This window comes from Oryctolagus cuniculus, chromosome 2 (assembly GCF_051225735.1).
Source record: "Oryctolagus cuniculus isolate XC-2025 breed Fujian yellow rabbit chromosome 2, ASM5122573v1, whole genome shotgun sequence".
Lineage (NCBI taxonomy): Eukaryota > Metazoa > Chordata > Mammalia > Lagomorpha > Leporidae > Oryctolagus > Oryctolagus cuniculus.
Genome location: NC_142868.1, coordinates 44,238,247 through 44,251,943, shown reverse-complemented (window position 1 = coordinate 44,251,943; position 13,697 = coordinate 44,238,247). Strand labels below are relative to the sequence as shown.

The 13,697-nt window shown below is 51.6% G+C and overlaps 1 protein-coding gene and 1 long non-coding RNA gene across 8 annotated transcripts in view; one reads left to right on the top strand and one right to left on the bottom strand.

The window, feature by feature from the left end:
- The window catches only part of MSRA (methionine sulfoxide reductase A), a 409,106-nt gene extending 400,683 nt beyond the window's left edge, over positions 1-8,423 (top strand). For all 7 annotated transcript variants that reach the window (XM_002709444.6, XM_070068216.2, XM_070068215.2 and 4 more), the window contains one exon: positions 7,672-8,423. In XM_002709444.6, the coding sequence (XP_002709490.3) occupies positions 7,672-7,836 (165 nt within the window). In that variant the 3' untranslated portion in view covers positions 7,837-8,423. The remainder of the gene's footprint in view (positions 1-7,671) is intronic.
- Positions 745-6,548, bottom strand: LOC149127749 (uncharacterized). The gene is made up of 2 exons (XR_016228894.1): positions 4,551-6,548; positions 745-3,266 (listed from the first exon to the last, which is right to left on the bottom strand). It is a non-coding gene; the product is annotated as an uncharacterized LOC149127749 (long non-coding RNA).
- Positions 8,424-13,697: the final 5,274 nt, after the last annotated feature.

Here is a 13,697-nt window from a genome sequence, read left to right as displayed (position 1 = left end):
GTTTTGAAAGGCAGAGTGACAGAGAGGAAAGAGACACAGAGAGACACAGATCTTCCACCTGCTGGTTCACTGCCCAAATGGCTGGCAGGTCTCCCACGTGGGTGGCAGGCTCCCAAGCACTTGGGCCCATCTTCCGCTGCTTTCCCAGGCTCATCAGCAGGGAGCTGGATCGAAAGTGGAGTACCTGGGATTCGAACTGGCACTCGTATGGGATGCCGGAGTTGCAGGCCACAGCTTTAACCCACTGCGCCGCAATGCCAGCCTCTCTGCTTCCATGGTTTCCTGCTGTTTAGCCCCAGAGTGCGGTTTGCGTGGGGGCCCCCCGGTTGGGCCACCCTCCCAGTGTCTTCCCCCAGGCCACTGCTGTTGCCCCACTCCTGCCCCTGGGCCCTCAGCAGGCCTCCAGTGTGCCTTGTGGCCCACCCCCTACCTGTTGATCACGGTCTGCTGTGCTCAGAGCAGGCCCTTCCTGGTCCCGTGACTGCCCGCTGTAGATTTTCCCCTCAACATCTGCCTCCTGCAGGACGCTCCTTCCCAGCTGGTGAACTCTGCCTTCTTCCGTGCCCACGAAGGACTCGTCTGCACGCCCAGCATCCCTGTACGTGCCGTCGGCCCTGCATGGTGGATATTCATGTTCGTGTCATGCCTGTCTCTGTGAGCAGTACCCCAGCCTCCTGAGAAGGACACAGGCCCCCTCACTCCCTGGCTGAAGGTGGCCCTCCGGAAGGGCAACATGCATCGTTCTTTTTTTTTTTTTTTAAGATTTATTTATTTATTTGAAAGGCAGAGTTACAGACAGAGGAAGAGACTAAGAGAAAGGTCTTCCATCCACTGTTTCCCTCCTCACATGACTGCAACAGCTGGAGCTGGGCCAATCCAAAGCCAGGAGCCAGGAGTTTCCTCTGGGTCTCCCACGTGGGTGACAGGGGCCCAAGCACTTCCATCTTCTGCTGCTTTCCCAGGCACAGCTGAGAGTGGGATGAGAAGTGGAGCAGCCGGGTCTTGAACCGGTGCCCATATGGGAGGCCAGCACTGCAGGCGGCGGCTTTACCTGCTACGCCACAGCGCCGGCCCCTGGATGAGTCGTTCTTGACTCAAATTGTGGGCCTGGTTGCGCAAACTTGTGAGACCTCAGTTGCTCTCATTTTATCACATGTTAGTATGACTCTGCCCTCTCGGGCTGTCTCATCGTCCTGATGACTGGACTCCTTCCTAAGCCACGAAGCCCTTGAAGGCGGGGAGCTCCAGGTCCTGCAGGGGTGCTACCTGATAGGCACTCAGTTCCCTTTATGCTGTCATTGCCTGCGCCCCACCCCCACCCCATCCTCTGGTGCTCAGGCACTGTCTTGTTCATCTCTGCATTCCTAACGCCTCGCATGAATCAAGTGAGGCTGGAGAGCTGAGAAATGTACTTGCAGAGAAAGTCTTGAGACTGAACTGGGAGCTTTCGTACCCCAAGCCAGAGACAACAGAATGGAGGGAACTGAGTATTCTGTCTGTGGGCTCTGCTCCCAGATGGCCACCATCCTCACCCCAGTCCCCTGGGCGGCAGAGCCATCACAAAGTGGAACACTGCCAGTGGCCATGGCACGGGGAAAAATGTGGCGAAGCTTCTGCTCAGAAATGACAATGTCACTTCCACTCCCAGCTCACTGGCCAGAGCCAGTCACACGGGAAGCCTGACTCCAAGAGGGGAGTGAGGGGTGAGGTGAACACTAACAGTGTGCCAGAGGGGCCTTCTGCAGGTCTAATTCACACACCAGTGGCCTGCAGGCCATTTGACAAGGGAGGTGCCGATTCAGCAGGTGTGAGCAGGGGCCAGCTTCTTTTTTTTAAGATTTATTTATTTACTTGAAGGCAGAAAGAGAGAGAGGGAGAGAGAGGAGAGAGAGAATTCTTCCATCCGCTGGTTCACTCCCCAGATGGCTGCAATGGCTGGAGCTGAGCCCAGTCCAAAACCAGGAGCCAGGAGCTTTTTCCGGTTCTCCCACACAGGTACAGGGGCCTAAGCACTTGGGCCATCTTCTACTGTTTTCCCAGGCCATAGCAGAGAGCTGGATCAGAAGGGGAACAGCCAGGACTCGAACTGGCACCCATATGGGATGCCGGCACTGCAGGTGGAGACTTTACCCACTATGCCACAGCACCACCACAACCCCCCACCCCCAATTTTACATTTTTGACAGCCTGCTGGCCCCGTCTGTGCGTGGAGGGGCAAGGGTAATGGCTTTGGCACTTACTGGTCAAGTGAACACAGGCAGCTCCCTTCTCTGCAGAGACGGGGCTCAGCCTGTACCTCTGTCATGTCACCACTGCAAACCAGGAACCACGTCCTTGCTGGTCAGACCTCGACGGCACGGGTCCCCCCCCAGAGACCTGTCCCCGGAGGAGCAGATAGTGAAAGCCACTGGCTGATGGGCAACACCGCAGAGTCCAGGGCAGGACAGCACACGGGAAGGCTGCAGCACTGCTCAGAAGCCCGGGCCTCGAGTCCAAGGCCATCCATTTGCAGAAGCAGGCCTTTCCCGTGGACCGAATCAGATCTCATCGCATCACCTTCTTTCCCTGCTCACAGCTCACAAGGCTGGGAAGTGCCAGTGCACCCTGACTGGTCCTCAAAGGGTGTCATCTGCTCTGAGCACTCTCCTTGTCCTTGTCCCCTTGTTGGAGGGAGCCTCGGCTTGCTGGGGTCTGTCCTTCAAAAATAGTTCACTCAAGGGGTGTGTGTGCAATTCCGTTGTTCCGGAACCGAGAGCTCCTGTTGTCTGGGGTCCTCTCTGATGGTGCAACCTGTTCCCCTCTTGTGGCTGAGCCCTGAGGCAGGGGCAGGGGCAGAGCTTCTGCTGCGTGCTGCACTGACCCAGAAATGCAGGCGCCTCTGCCCGACTCCGGATGGGTGGTGGTGGTTTTCTTTCTGGTGGTTGTGTTGAAAACCATCCCAGTCATTTCACGGTCTTTCTGATCAGCCAGAAGCTGCCCACAGATTTAACTACATGGTGTGATGGGGTGTTGTGTGTGTGTGTGGTGTGCACGCTCATAGCCAGAACTGGATCTCAGTTCAGAAGGGAACGGACAGATGTGCCTGGTGAAGCTCCCAGCTGCCACTAGAGGGCAGACTGAGGAACGGAATCGACACCCCCCTCCAGGTCCCGCCTGGAGCCTTTTCCTCCTCTGCGGATCTGGTGACTTTCAGGTTGAGCGCTGAGAAGTCCCGGCCCTATTTCCTGTAGGCTCAGCATCGCAAATTGGATTTCCATTCTAGGAGACTAATTTCATACCATTAGAACATTTTTAAAAGTGATCATAAAATAAAACAATGCACTTACACATTGTACAAATAATTACGAAAAACCCAACACAAGATAAGGCTTGCTTCTTTTGGTGGGTGTGGGGAAGATGGGGCTTGCTTGGATCACGTGTAGCGAGGCTTTGAGAAGTACGACTGTGGTGAGATCAGAACTGCAGATTCGTTTGTTCTTTCCGGGAGACTCCCCCATTAGCAAACACAGCCATTTCTCCTTGCTACAAGGGCCTTCAAACTGTGACCAAAATTAAACTCATCCATCTGGAAGGTGTTCATTACTGGTTGACTATGCCTGTGCATTTCTCCGGTCCGTGAACGGTGATTGCTGGGCGTGGGTGAAGTCCCATGGTGACCTTGGCCCTGGAGGCCCTGTCTCAGAGGCTCTCCCTCTGGGGTGGTGGCTGGACTCCAGAGGGTCTGAGAATCCTTTGACATTGTAAGCACATATCTGATTGTGAGTAATGTGGGAGGAGCGCCCATAGTGTTTTCATTGGATACTCAAGGGAATCCGTGCTCCCCAAGATGTTACAGACCATTATCGTGCGTTCAAATTTCTTCTTTATAAGTACGGCATTTTCTAAGTGAAATGTATCTATAGAACCAATCCATTTAAGGTGGAAGTTGAATGTATATCACACAGTGTCCTCACAAGCACTTGGATGCACCTACATGAGATGTACACTCACATGCAAGCGTGTACACACATGACCCTCCTGTGCCACGCATGTGAACACACAAGTGTCAGTGTCCACCGCATTTATAGACGCGGTGACCTTTGATCTGGGTCCTGAGAGATGGGTTCTTGAAGTGGAGAAGAGAGGGAAGATCATTGGAAGGTCATGGGCAAAGGAATGGAATGTTCCAGAAGTAGGTTAATTCAACACAACCCAGGAAAGTAGTGCTCAGAGAAGAAGGGAAAAGCCAGAAAGTGGCCAGGGCCACAAGGCTGAGGGGGTGCACAGGGCCACAAGGCTGAGGGGGTGCACAGGGCCACAAGGCTAAGGGGGTGCACGGAGCAACAAGGGAGGCCTGGCACGACCCACTGCGGGGCTGGCGAGCCCGGCCTCTCCTTGGTGTGTGTCACTCCCCCACTCCCAGGCTCAGACCCGGCCCTGTGAAGGTCACCAGGCCTGCAATCCCTGGAGGGAGAGGTCACGTGTAGCCTAACCCTGGGCCGGGCCAAGCCCTGGAGAGGCCCACGGGGACAGGACCTACAGAAAGCACGAGACGGGCCCAGGGAACTCACCTCTAGTCCCCTGAGGGCCTGGGCCAGGGGAAGGAGGAACCAGAAGACTCCGTGTGAGTCTCCGTCCCCTGTTTCCTCATCTCACCCAGTTCCCTTCCCCGTTTCTGTCCTCCTGTGCTCCAGTTTCAGGCTGAGGCGAGGTCAGCAGCAGTGGCAGCCTGTCCCGGGGGACAGTCGGGGCCTGCAGCTGTGGCCGCTGAGGGCGGAGGGCCGCCGTGTGGACCCTCTGCCGCCCACCCCCTGGCCAGACCTGTGCGGGAACTTCCGGGATTACTGCAGCGCAGAAGGGCAGCTGGCGGCTCTGGCTTCCGCGGGTTTCAGTGGCTTTTTGTTCAGGGGGTTTTTATGAGTGAAGTGTCTGCCATCTAGTGGCAGAGGTCTGGTACTACCTGGGCCCCCACTGTCCAACTGGCCTTCCCGCTGCCTCCAAAGAGCAATGTTTCCAGGGACGGTGACCATGAGCGCAGGGCTTCCCACTGCCTCCAAGGAGCACTGTGTCCAGGGAGGGTGACCGCAGGGCTTCCCACTGCCTCCAAGGAGTAATGTGTCCAGGGACGGTGACTGTGAGCGCAGGGCTTTCTGGGAGGGACTCCTTTGCCTCCATGCCTGGTCCCAAGATGCATCAGGGCACTGCAGGTGTGACTTGGGCAAGGCCGCTTGTTCCCACAGGAACAGTTGTGATGGCAATGTGTTGGAAGGGAACCGTGGTGCTGTCCACTCTCGGTGGGGGCAGAGCCAGATGAGGCTATGAGTGGAGACGTGGGTGGGGCCGGCCAGCCCAGAGCACCTGTAAAATGGCAGCCCTCTGACTCTTCCACCACAGTGGGGAAGCTTTTGAGGTCAAAACAGGCATTGGTGCAGAGCCAGGAAGGCCAGTGTGGGCTCTTGCAGAGTGCTGGGGTGACAGCAGGCCAAATGCTGGTTCACACCAGTGAGGTGTGAACTCAGCTTTCGTCCAGAGTCCTGAGCCCTCAAGATCCCACTTTTTATGCTGTGTTTGGACACAGCCACCAGAGATGTGGGATTGCTTTAAATCAGCCATACACGTCCCCTGGTTCTCTTACCTTGCCTGGACCAGGGGTGTCAAGTCCTGCACTGGACTCTTCTGTCAGCTCCCGTGTGCTGCCCAAAGGGGCCAGCACACCCCCACAGGCCTCAGCCTTACCGTCTTTACCAGAATAGTCCATCCCCACGGTCACCTGAGTCCCAAAGTCCACTTTCTTCACTGGCCACTGCTGGTGGTGATTGAGGTAACTGTGTGTCCCCAGGCCCTGGGGATACAACACAGACCATCCTCCACTTGCAGCCAGGCCAGGCAGCCAGGTCCCCCCCCCCTTCTGGTTCTTTCTGAAGTTCTGTTTCCCCAGAAACAGCTCTGTTGCCAAAGGCTGTGTGCGCTGGGGGTTCAACCCCGGAAGCAGAGCGTGGCCAAGGCGTTTCTGCCGGCTGGGTTTCACAAAGGGAAGTTGGTGTTACACAGGCATCAAAAGGCTGGAGGCACGAAAGTCAGGGACAGCATAGCGCATAGCGCTAGCAAATTCCATGATACCAGGAAGTCACAGAAATTGCCAGAAATCCTCACAGATAACTTTGAGCGCCTGCAGCACCAGCGAGAATGACTCTCAGGAGGGCAGCTAGGAGGAGCTGGCAGGGCCGCAGCTCTGCTTTCGGCAGATACCTGTGCATCCTCACAGCTGCGCCTTGCAAATAATGCCTTCCCCCTCCTGCAGCCTGCCAGCCTCCGGCACGCTTACATGCCGGGCAGCCTCCAGCGGGGGATGCTGCCAGCGACAGAATCTGGGACATGTGGGCTGCAGGCGAGCCCCTCTGCAGCTGCAGGGCAGGCTGAGGGGTGTCCCAGGTCAAGGGGTGCTTAGAAATCTGAGCCGCACTCGCGGGACTGCCTGTGGCTGTTGTGAGGCTCGGACTAACACGATGAAGTCTGCACCAGGCCTGGCGTACGGCAACCCCCACTGATTGCTACTTCACCAAAAAAAAAAAAAATACTCAAAACCAACATGAGCACGCCCCCTCCTTCTGGTTCCTAACCCTTGCAAAGAAGCTGCGATCCGTAACCGTGGCGAGTCCCTGCCATTCCCAGCCTCGGATCTAGAATCGTCCCTCTGCCTCACTCTGGGGAAAGGCGCAGGTTCCCAGAGGCAGGGAGCCGCCAAGTATTCCTGTGGGACTCATTGTGCCTGGCGGAGTGGAGGACTCCTCTGCGATGCACAGACAGACGGTGCAGGACAGCTCCCGCCGGCCCTGCACGGCAGCTCCGCGCCCATAGGGTCAAGAGCACTGGGGCTGAGTCTGTCTCGCTGTGCTGAATACCTGACGCAGCGTGCGACAAGAGAATGAGGGCACTGCCGGGATCCGAGAGGGAAAAGAACCAGGCTGAAACCCACCGGGAGCCATGTCAGTTTCCTAATCCGTCGCCTGCCCCAAATAGCTCTGCTCTCCGCCCCCACTCGTTGGTGTTGATGTGCATCTTCCGGGGCAGCAGATGCCACCAGCGCTCAAACTAGGTCGCCGAGGGTGGGGACGAGCTGCCACAGCCCTGGGCCTCGTCCTTCCCTGGCCTGGAGCTCGTGCCCTCTAGGGTGCAGAGCCCCTGTTCCATGGAGCTGCGGCCATCAGGGACCCTTCGTGCAGCCTGCGGGCTGGAGGCCTGTTGCTGAGCCGCTGGCCAGAGGCAGGGTGCAGACTGGGCTGCAGCCTCCCTGCCTGGACTGTCCTGCCCTCCCTGCCAACATAGCGCTGCTTTGGGCCCCTCAGGCAGCCAGGGTGCCGCTTACCTGCTGCTGTCTTCCTGGGGGAGCTACGGTGCCCCTTCCCATCGGACCCCCGGGGTGCAAACCACCCAGCTTGCAGCTAGGGAGGCAGTGGAGTGGTGGGTGCAGCACGGATTACGGAATCAAAACTCTGGTCTACACCTGATTTCCTTCCCAGTGGACTGCGAGGAGCCAGGTAAGCACCCACCCAGCACCGCCCAGCGGAGAAGGGCTGAGCTCCGTCCTCAGGCCTCTGCTGGCCTGGGCCCAGCTCCTCCATCCGCTGCACCCGCGCCCCCTTGTGCTCTGCACGTTTCTCAGGTCTGAATTCCCTTTCTCTGTCTCCACAGGTGCTTTCTAAGCATGGCTTTGGCCCCATCACCACCGACATCCGCGAGGGCCAGACCTTCTACTACGCGGAAGACTACCACCAGCAGTACCTCAGCAAGAACCCCGACGGCTACTGCGGCCTCGGCGGCACCGGCGTAGCCTGCCCGCTGGGGATTCAAAAATGAGTTCTGCCCACTGGGCGGGCCCTTGAGGTTGTCGCAAAAAAACCCGCTGTGGCCAAATCGGGCAATGCTTTTGTGATTCACATCGGTGGCTTTCTGCGCGCACGAAAGCATTTATGAAAATCAGGTTTATTGAGATACCATTTATAGTTAGCGCAATGGAAAGTTGGTAAAGTGTCATTTGTCTTCTAATGAATTAGGGGCCGTGCGATTTTCTTGGTCTTTTGGGGTCTGCATGAAGATGATGGATACTCTGTGAACACTCTTCCTGGTCTCTGGGTGCTTGCCGTGGAAGTTATGGGAGGAAGTCGGGGGATTAGGAGACAGTATATGGCGGATGTTAGAAACCCATGCCCTGCCGCCACTCTGTGAGCCCTGCTGCCCTCCAGTCCTTGGACTTGGAAGTGCTTAGACCCCCATGGAATCCTTCACCAATGCTCTTCTCTGCCGGGTCCGGACCTGTGAAGAGGCCTCCTCCCCATCCCCAGCCGTCTGCACAGAGAAGATGTGAGTTAGCTTGGTGAGTTCTCACGCTTTGCTTGCACCTATGGAAAAGACTTGTTCTAATAAAAATCTGCAGTCCGATAATACTAATTGCCTGATGTCTGTCTTTTGCTTACTTAAGTAGGGCAGTAGTAGGTGCTGTAGAGTACTTTTTAAAATTTATTTTGTTTGAGAGAGTTACAGAAAGAGAGAGAGAGAGAGGTCTTACATCTGCTGGTTCACTCCCCAAATGGCTGCAATGGCCGGAGCTGCACCAGTCCAAAGCCAGGAGCTTCTTCCGAGTCACCCACGTGGGTGCAGGATGTTGTTGGCTTATGCTAGCTAATTGGGCAGCCACTGGTGAATTTTAAACACCTTCTCTCTCTTTTCACCTGAGCAAGTGGATGGATGGTTGTGGTATTTACTTACGAGGGAGCAGGTCTGGGGCAGAGATGGGTGAGAGTCCTCAGTTACAGCCACACCGAAGCTGAAGTTCCCCTGGATGCCCCAGTGGACAGTGGAGTAGGGAGGCTTGCCATATGGGCCTGGCCCATGGAAGGGATCTGACAAAGAGAAGACTGAAAGGCACCAGCATATGGATGAGGCCAGGGTACCAGCTGAGGTCACGGAGGGAGGAAATGGAGAGAGAGGAGTCTGAGTGTTGAACGCTGGCGTTCCGGCACCCACAGGTCTACTAAGCAAGGAGCAGGTGGATTTGCAAAGTGTCGTCCCAGGAAAAAGGAGGCCCAGATTGCATCGTGAGTCTGAGGCAAAGCTTGGAGCAACTTCTACTCGCAGAGAATGGAACAACAAATGATGAGAAGACCAGATCCTTTTGAGGAAGGCTCTATCTTGCACCATTTCAAGAGGCGTAGTCCTTGAATCTTGCCCTAAGTTTTGCCCCAAAGGAACTGGACATGGATATGACCCAGGCCTTCTAGGAATTATTACAACCATCTCTAAACTACTTTGAGTCCTGAGAGACCTGAGATGCTCCATGCCCTGTGGGCAGAGTGGGGGTTCCTAAAGACACAGTGGTCTGCTCCAGGTGTGTCTCTGCATCTGGTGGGTCTGAGCCACAGCCTGAAGTTCTAGCCCCACTCCCGGGATGCATAGGATGTGTTACCCTTGTTTCTAGCGTCTGTAGACATGGTGCTTTGCCGTCCTCCTACATGCATGTGCTAGGCTCACCTTGCCATAGACAACCCGGTGATGCACTGCGTCTCCTTGCCTTAGCCTCCTGCCTCCGTTCTCATCCCTGTTTCTCCTTAGGAGGAGTCCTTCTCTTGGTGGTGTGGTTTTTCTAATACAAACCAAGTGATCCAGAGTTCACCCCACCACCACCACCACCACTTCCTTTATTGGACTCTCCTATTCCTGGTCACTGTTCCTCTGTTATGATCACTGTAGGGCCAGGTACCACACCATTAGGCATGGCCCCTATACCCCACACCTGCCAGTCAGCCTATTCGCCCCACTTCATCTGTTACTCCTGCAGAAACCACAGTGAAGTCTTGGCCACAGTGCTTTCCTCTCCCTGTGCCTCTTCACTGGCCCTGAGCGCTTCCAATGTGTCTCCCATCCCAGGCATGGCAACCCTCTTCTCTTAGGATTTTGGAATAAAATAACTCACTGTCTTTCTGTGGCTGTCCTGTCCTGATCTGTTGGCCTTCCTATACCTACCTAAATAATATTAAAACATAGTGAGAGTAGATGTCCCTAATACTGACAAAATCCCCTATTTTTATGCCTTAATCCCAAATTCAAGTCTCCTCCACTCCTGGTATAGCAGGGAAAAAGCGATGCCTGATCTCTGGAGGAATCTCCCTTGAGTGCACCGACGGTGAGCCTCAGCAACGTGGAGGTAGGAACTGGTGCACTTCCTCGTTTGGCTCCTCTGGTCTGCAGATAAAATACAACTGCCCTCCCCCAGCTTCGTGTCAGGCATGGGTTTCATTACCATGTCTTTAATGTCTTCTTGGAAGTTACTATGCAAAATATTGAACTGGACAGTTCACTTGGAGAGACATGACACTAGTTGAAGGTCTTAGAGCATCTGTTATAATTGACTTGTCATTCTACTGCCACCTCGTGGCCTCCCCACCCCCACCCCCACCCCCACCTAGCCTCTAGCAGAAGGCACTGGTAGGCTGTCACATACTTTTCTGTTGTTGGGTTTGTTTGTTTTCTAAGATTTCCTTATTTGAAAGGCAGAGCATCAGAGAAAGGGAAAGACAGAGAAGTCTTCCAAATCCATGAATAAAAAATAGCTCTCCATTTCATTAATTCAATTTAATTTCTCTTAATGTTGCAGTAGTTTTCAGTGTCTAGCTCCTGCACATCTTTTGTTAGAAATACCCATAAGTGTTTTATATTTTTATGGCCTTGTTAAAAATATGATTTTTAAAATTTCAGTTTACAGTTCATTGCTAACTTATATAAATATAATTGATTTTTGTTCTTAATTCTTTGTTAAACTGATTTGTCTTTTCTGTAGATTCCACAGGATTTTCTACATAGATGATGATATCATTTGCAAATACAGTTTTACTCTTTCATTTCCAATCCACATGCCTTTCTCCCTCTTCCCACTCTTTCACCCCATTGTCCTTGTCTCAGGTCAGTTCTGAGTAGGAATGGTGAAAGAAGACATCTGCATCTTATTCCTGATGCTAGGGGGAAAGTATTCCATCAGTCAGTAGAAAGGATGATAAATTAAGTAGCTGTAGATTGTTTTCATGGAGTCTCTTTTTCAGCTTTACTTCTAGTTTGCTGGAAGTTTTTTTTTTTTTTTTTAATCACAATAGAATATCCGATTTTGTCAAATGCTTTTCCACATCTAGGAAATGAGCATGTAGATTTTTAAATTCACCTGTGATGTAGTGAATTGGTCTGATTTTTGAGTGTTAGATCAACTTTGTATCCCTCGGATAAATCTACTTGGTCATGAGCTAGTATATTTTAATATAATATTGGATTTGGGCCGGCGCCGCGGCTCACTGGGCTAATCCTCCGCCTAGCGGCGCCGGCACACCGGGTTCTAGTCCCGGTCGGGGCGCTGGATTCTGTCCCGGTTGCCCCTCTTCCAGGCCAGCCCTCTGCTGTGGCCAGGGAGTGCAGTGGAGGATGGCCCAGGTGCTTGGGCCCTGCACCCCATGGGAGACCAGGAAAAGCACCTGGCTCCTGGCTCCTGCCATCGGATCAGCGCGGTGCGCCGGCCGCAGCGCACCGACCGCGGCGGCCATTGGAGGGTGAACCAACGGCAAAGGAAGACCTTTCTCTCTGTTTCTCTCTCTCACTGTCCACTCTGCCTGTAAAAAAAAAAAAAAAAAAATATATATATATATATATATAATATTGGATTTGATTTGTTAAATTTTTAAGAATTTTTGCATGAGGGATATTTGTCTTTAGTTTTCTTAATGTGTCTTTTTTTGGTTTGGGTAGCCAGGTGATGCTGGCTTCATGTACTGAGTTGGGAAGTTACTTCTTCAAAAAAAAATTTTTTTTGAGAAGTCAATTAGAATTGTTACTATTTCTTCCTCAAATGTTGGTTAAGATTTGCCAGTGAAACTACTGAGTCTCTTCTTTTATTATAGGAAGGCTTTTAATTGCAAATTAAATTTATTTACTCTCTCTATATCTATCTATCTATCTATATATATATGGGTGTTTGGGTTCTGATTCTTCCTGAATGAGCCTCACATTTTATTTTTCACAGTGTTTGTCCATTTCATCTAACTCATCAAATTTTTCCACATAATAGTCTCTTATCCTCAATATCCATAGAATCTGTAGTGATGTCACCTCTGTCGTTCCCAGTGTTGATTTTTCTTTCTTCTCGTTTTTCCTAATCATTCTACAGATTTATCAGTTTTAGTCTTCTGAATGAAGACTTCTGAATCAACTTTGGATTTTATTGATTTCCTCTACAGTGTTTAATATTTAATTGATTTCCACCCTGAACTTCATTATTTTCTGCTTACTTTCATTTTCGTTCTATTTTACTACTGTCTAGTTGGAAGCAAGGGCATGGGTTTGAGTCCTTTCTTCCCTTGTAAAAGAGACACTGAGTTCTATACCTTTTCCTCTGCCACCTTTATGCCTCCCACTAATTTTGACATGTTGTATTTTCATTTTCACTTAGTTTAAGATAGTTTTTAATTTCCCTTTTGTGTTCTCCTTTGACTTGTGGGTTAATTAGAATGTGATGTTTAGTTTCCAAATATCTGGAGGCTTTCCAGGATCTGTTTAATATAATTCCATTGTTGTAAAAAAAAAATACTGTATGGCTTGAGTTTTTTTGAATTTATTGAGACTTCCTTTATGGGACAGAATATCATCTATTGTGGCAAATGTTTCATGGATACTTGAGAAAAATACATTTTGTGTTCTGTCTGTTTTTTCAATTATTGAGAGAGAAGTATTACAATCACCAGTTATAATTGTGGGTTTTTCTATTGCTCTGTATAGTTTTACTAGTTTTTGCTTCTTGTATTTGAACGTTTTGTCAGTTGGTGCAGAAACAGTTAAGATTTTCAAGGGCTGGCATTATGGCACAGTGGGTTAAACCACTGCTTGTGATGCCGGCATCCTATATTGAAGTTCCAGTTCAAGTCCTGTCTGTTCTACTTCTGATTGAGCTCCCTGGTAATGCACATAGGTAAGCAGAAGATGATGGCCCAAGTTCTTGGGCCCCAGATACACATATGGGAGACCCAGATGGAGTTCCTGGCTACTGGTTTCTAACTGGCCCAGACATGGGTGTTGTGACCATTTGAAGAGTGAATAAAAGATTTCTCTCTCTGTCTCTGTCTATCTGTCTCTTTCTCTCTTTCCCTCTCTGTTTCTCTCTTTCTCTGTCTCTGTCTCTCTCTCTCTCTCTCTCCGTGTCTCTCCCTCTGTCATTCTACCTTTCAAATAAACAAATAAATCTTTAAAAAATGATTTTCACGTTCTCTTGATGAGTGGCCCTTTTGTTGTTTTGAAATGACAGTCTTTATCCATAATATTCTCTGTTCTGAAAATCACTCTCTCAGACAAATATAGTCAATCTAGTTTTCTGTAGATTAGTGTTCACAACATATGTACAGTGTTTTACTTTTCATCAACTTGGGTCTTGGTGTTTAATGTGAGATGGTTTGCAGCTGAGTGCTGGAAGCTTGGTCCTGAGTGTAATGGTGTTGAAGTGATGGGTTTTTAAGAGGTGGAGCCTAGTGGGGGTGATTAGATCACAGGGGTGCACCCCAGAAGGGAATAGGTTAAAGTCTCTCTTGGACTAGTTCTTGGGAGAATGGGTTGTTACAAAGTGAGGCCAGCTGTGCACCTGGCCCCATCTGCATAGGGCCGTCTCCCTTGCTGACTCTCTGCCACTTTTGTGA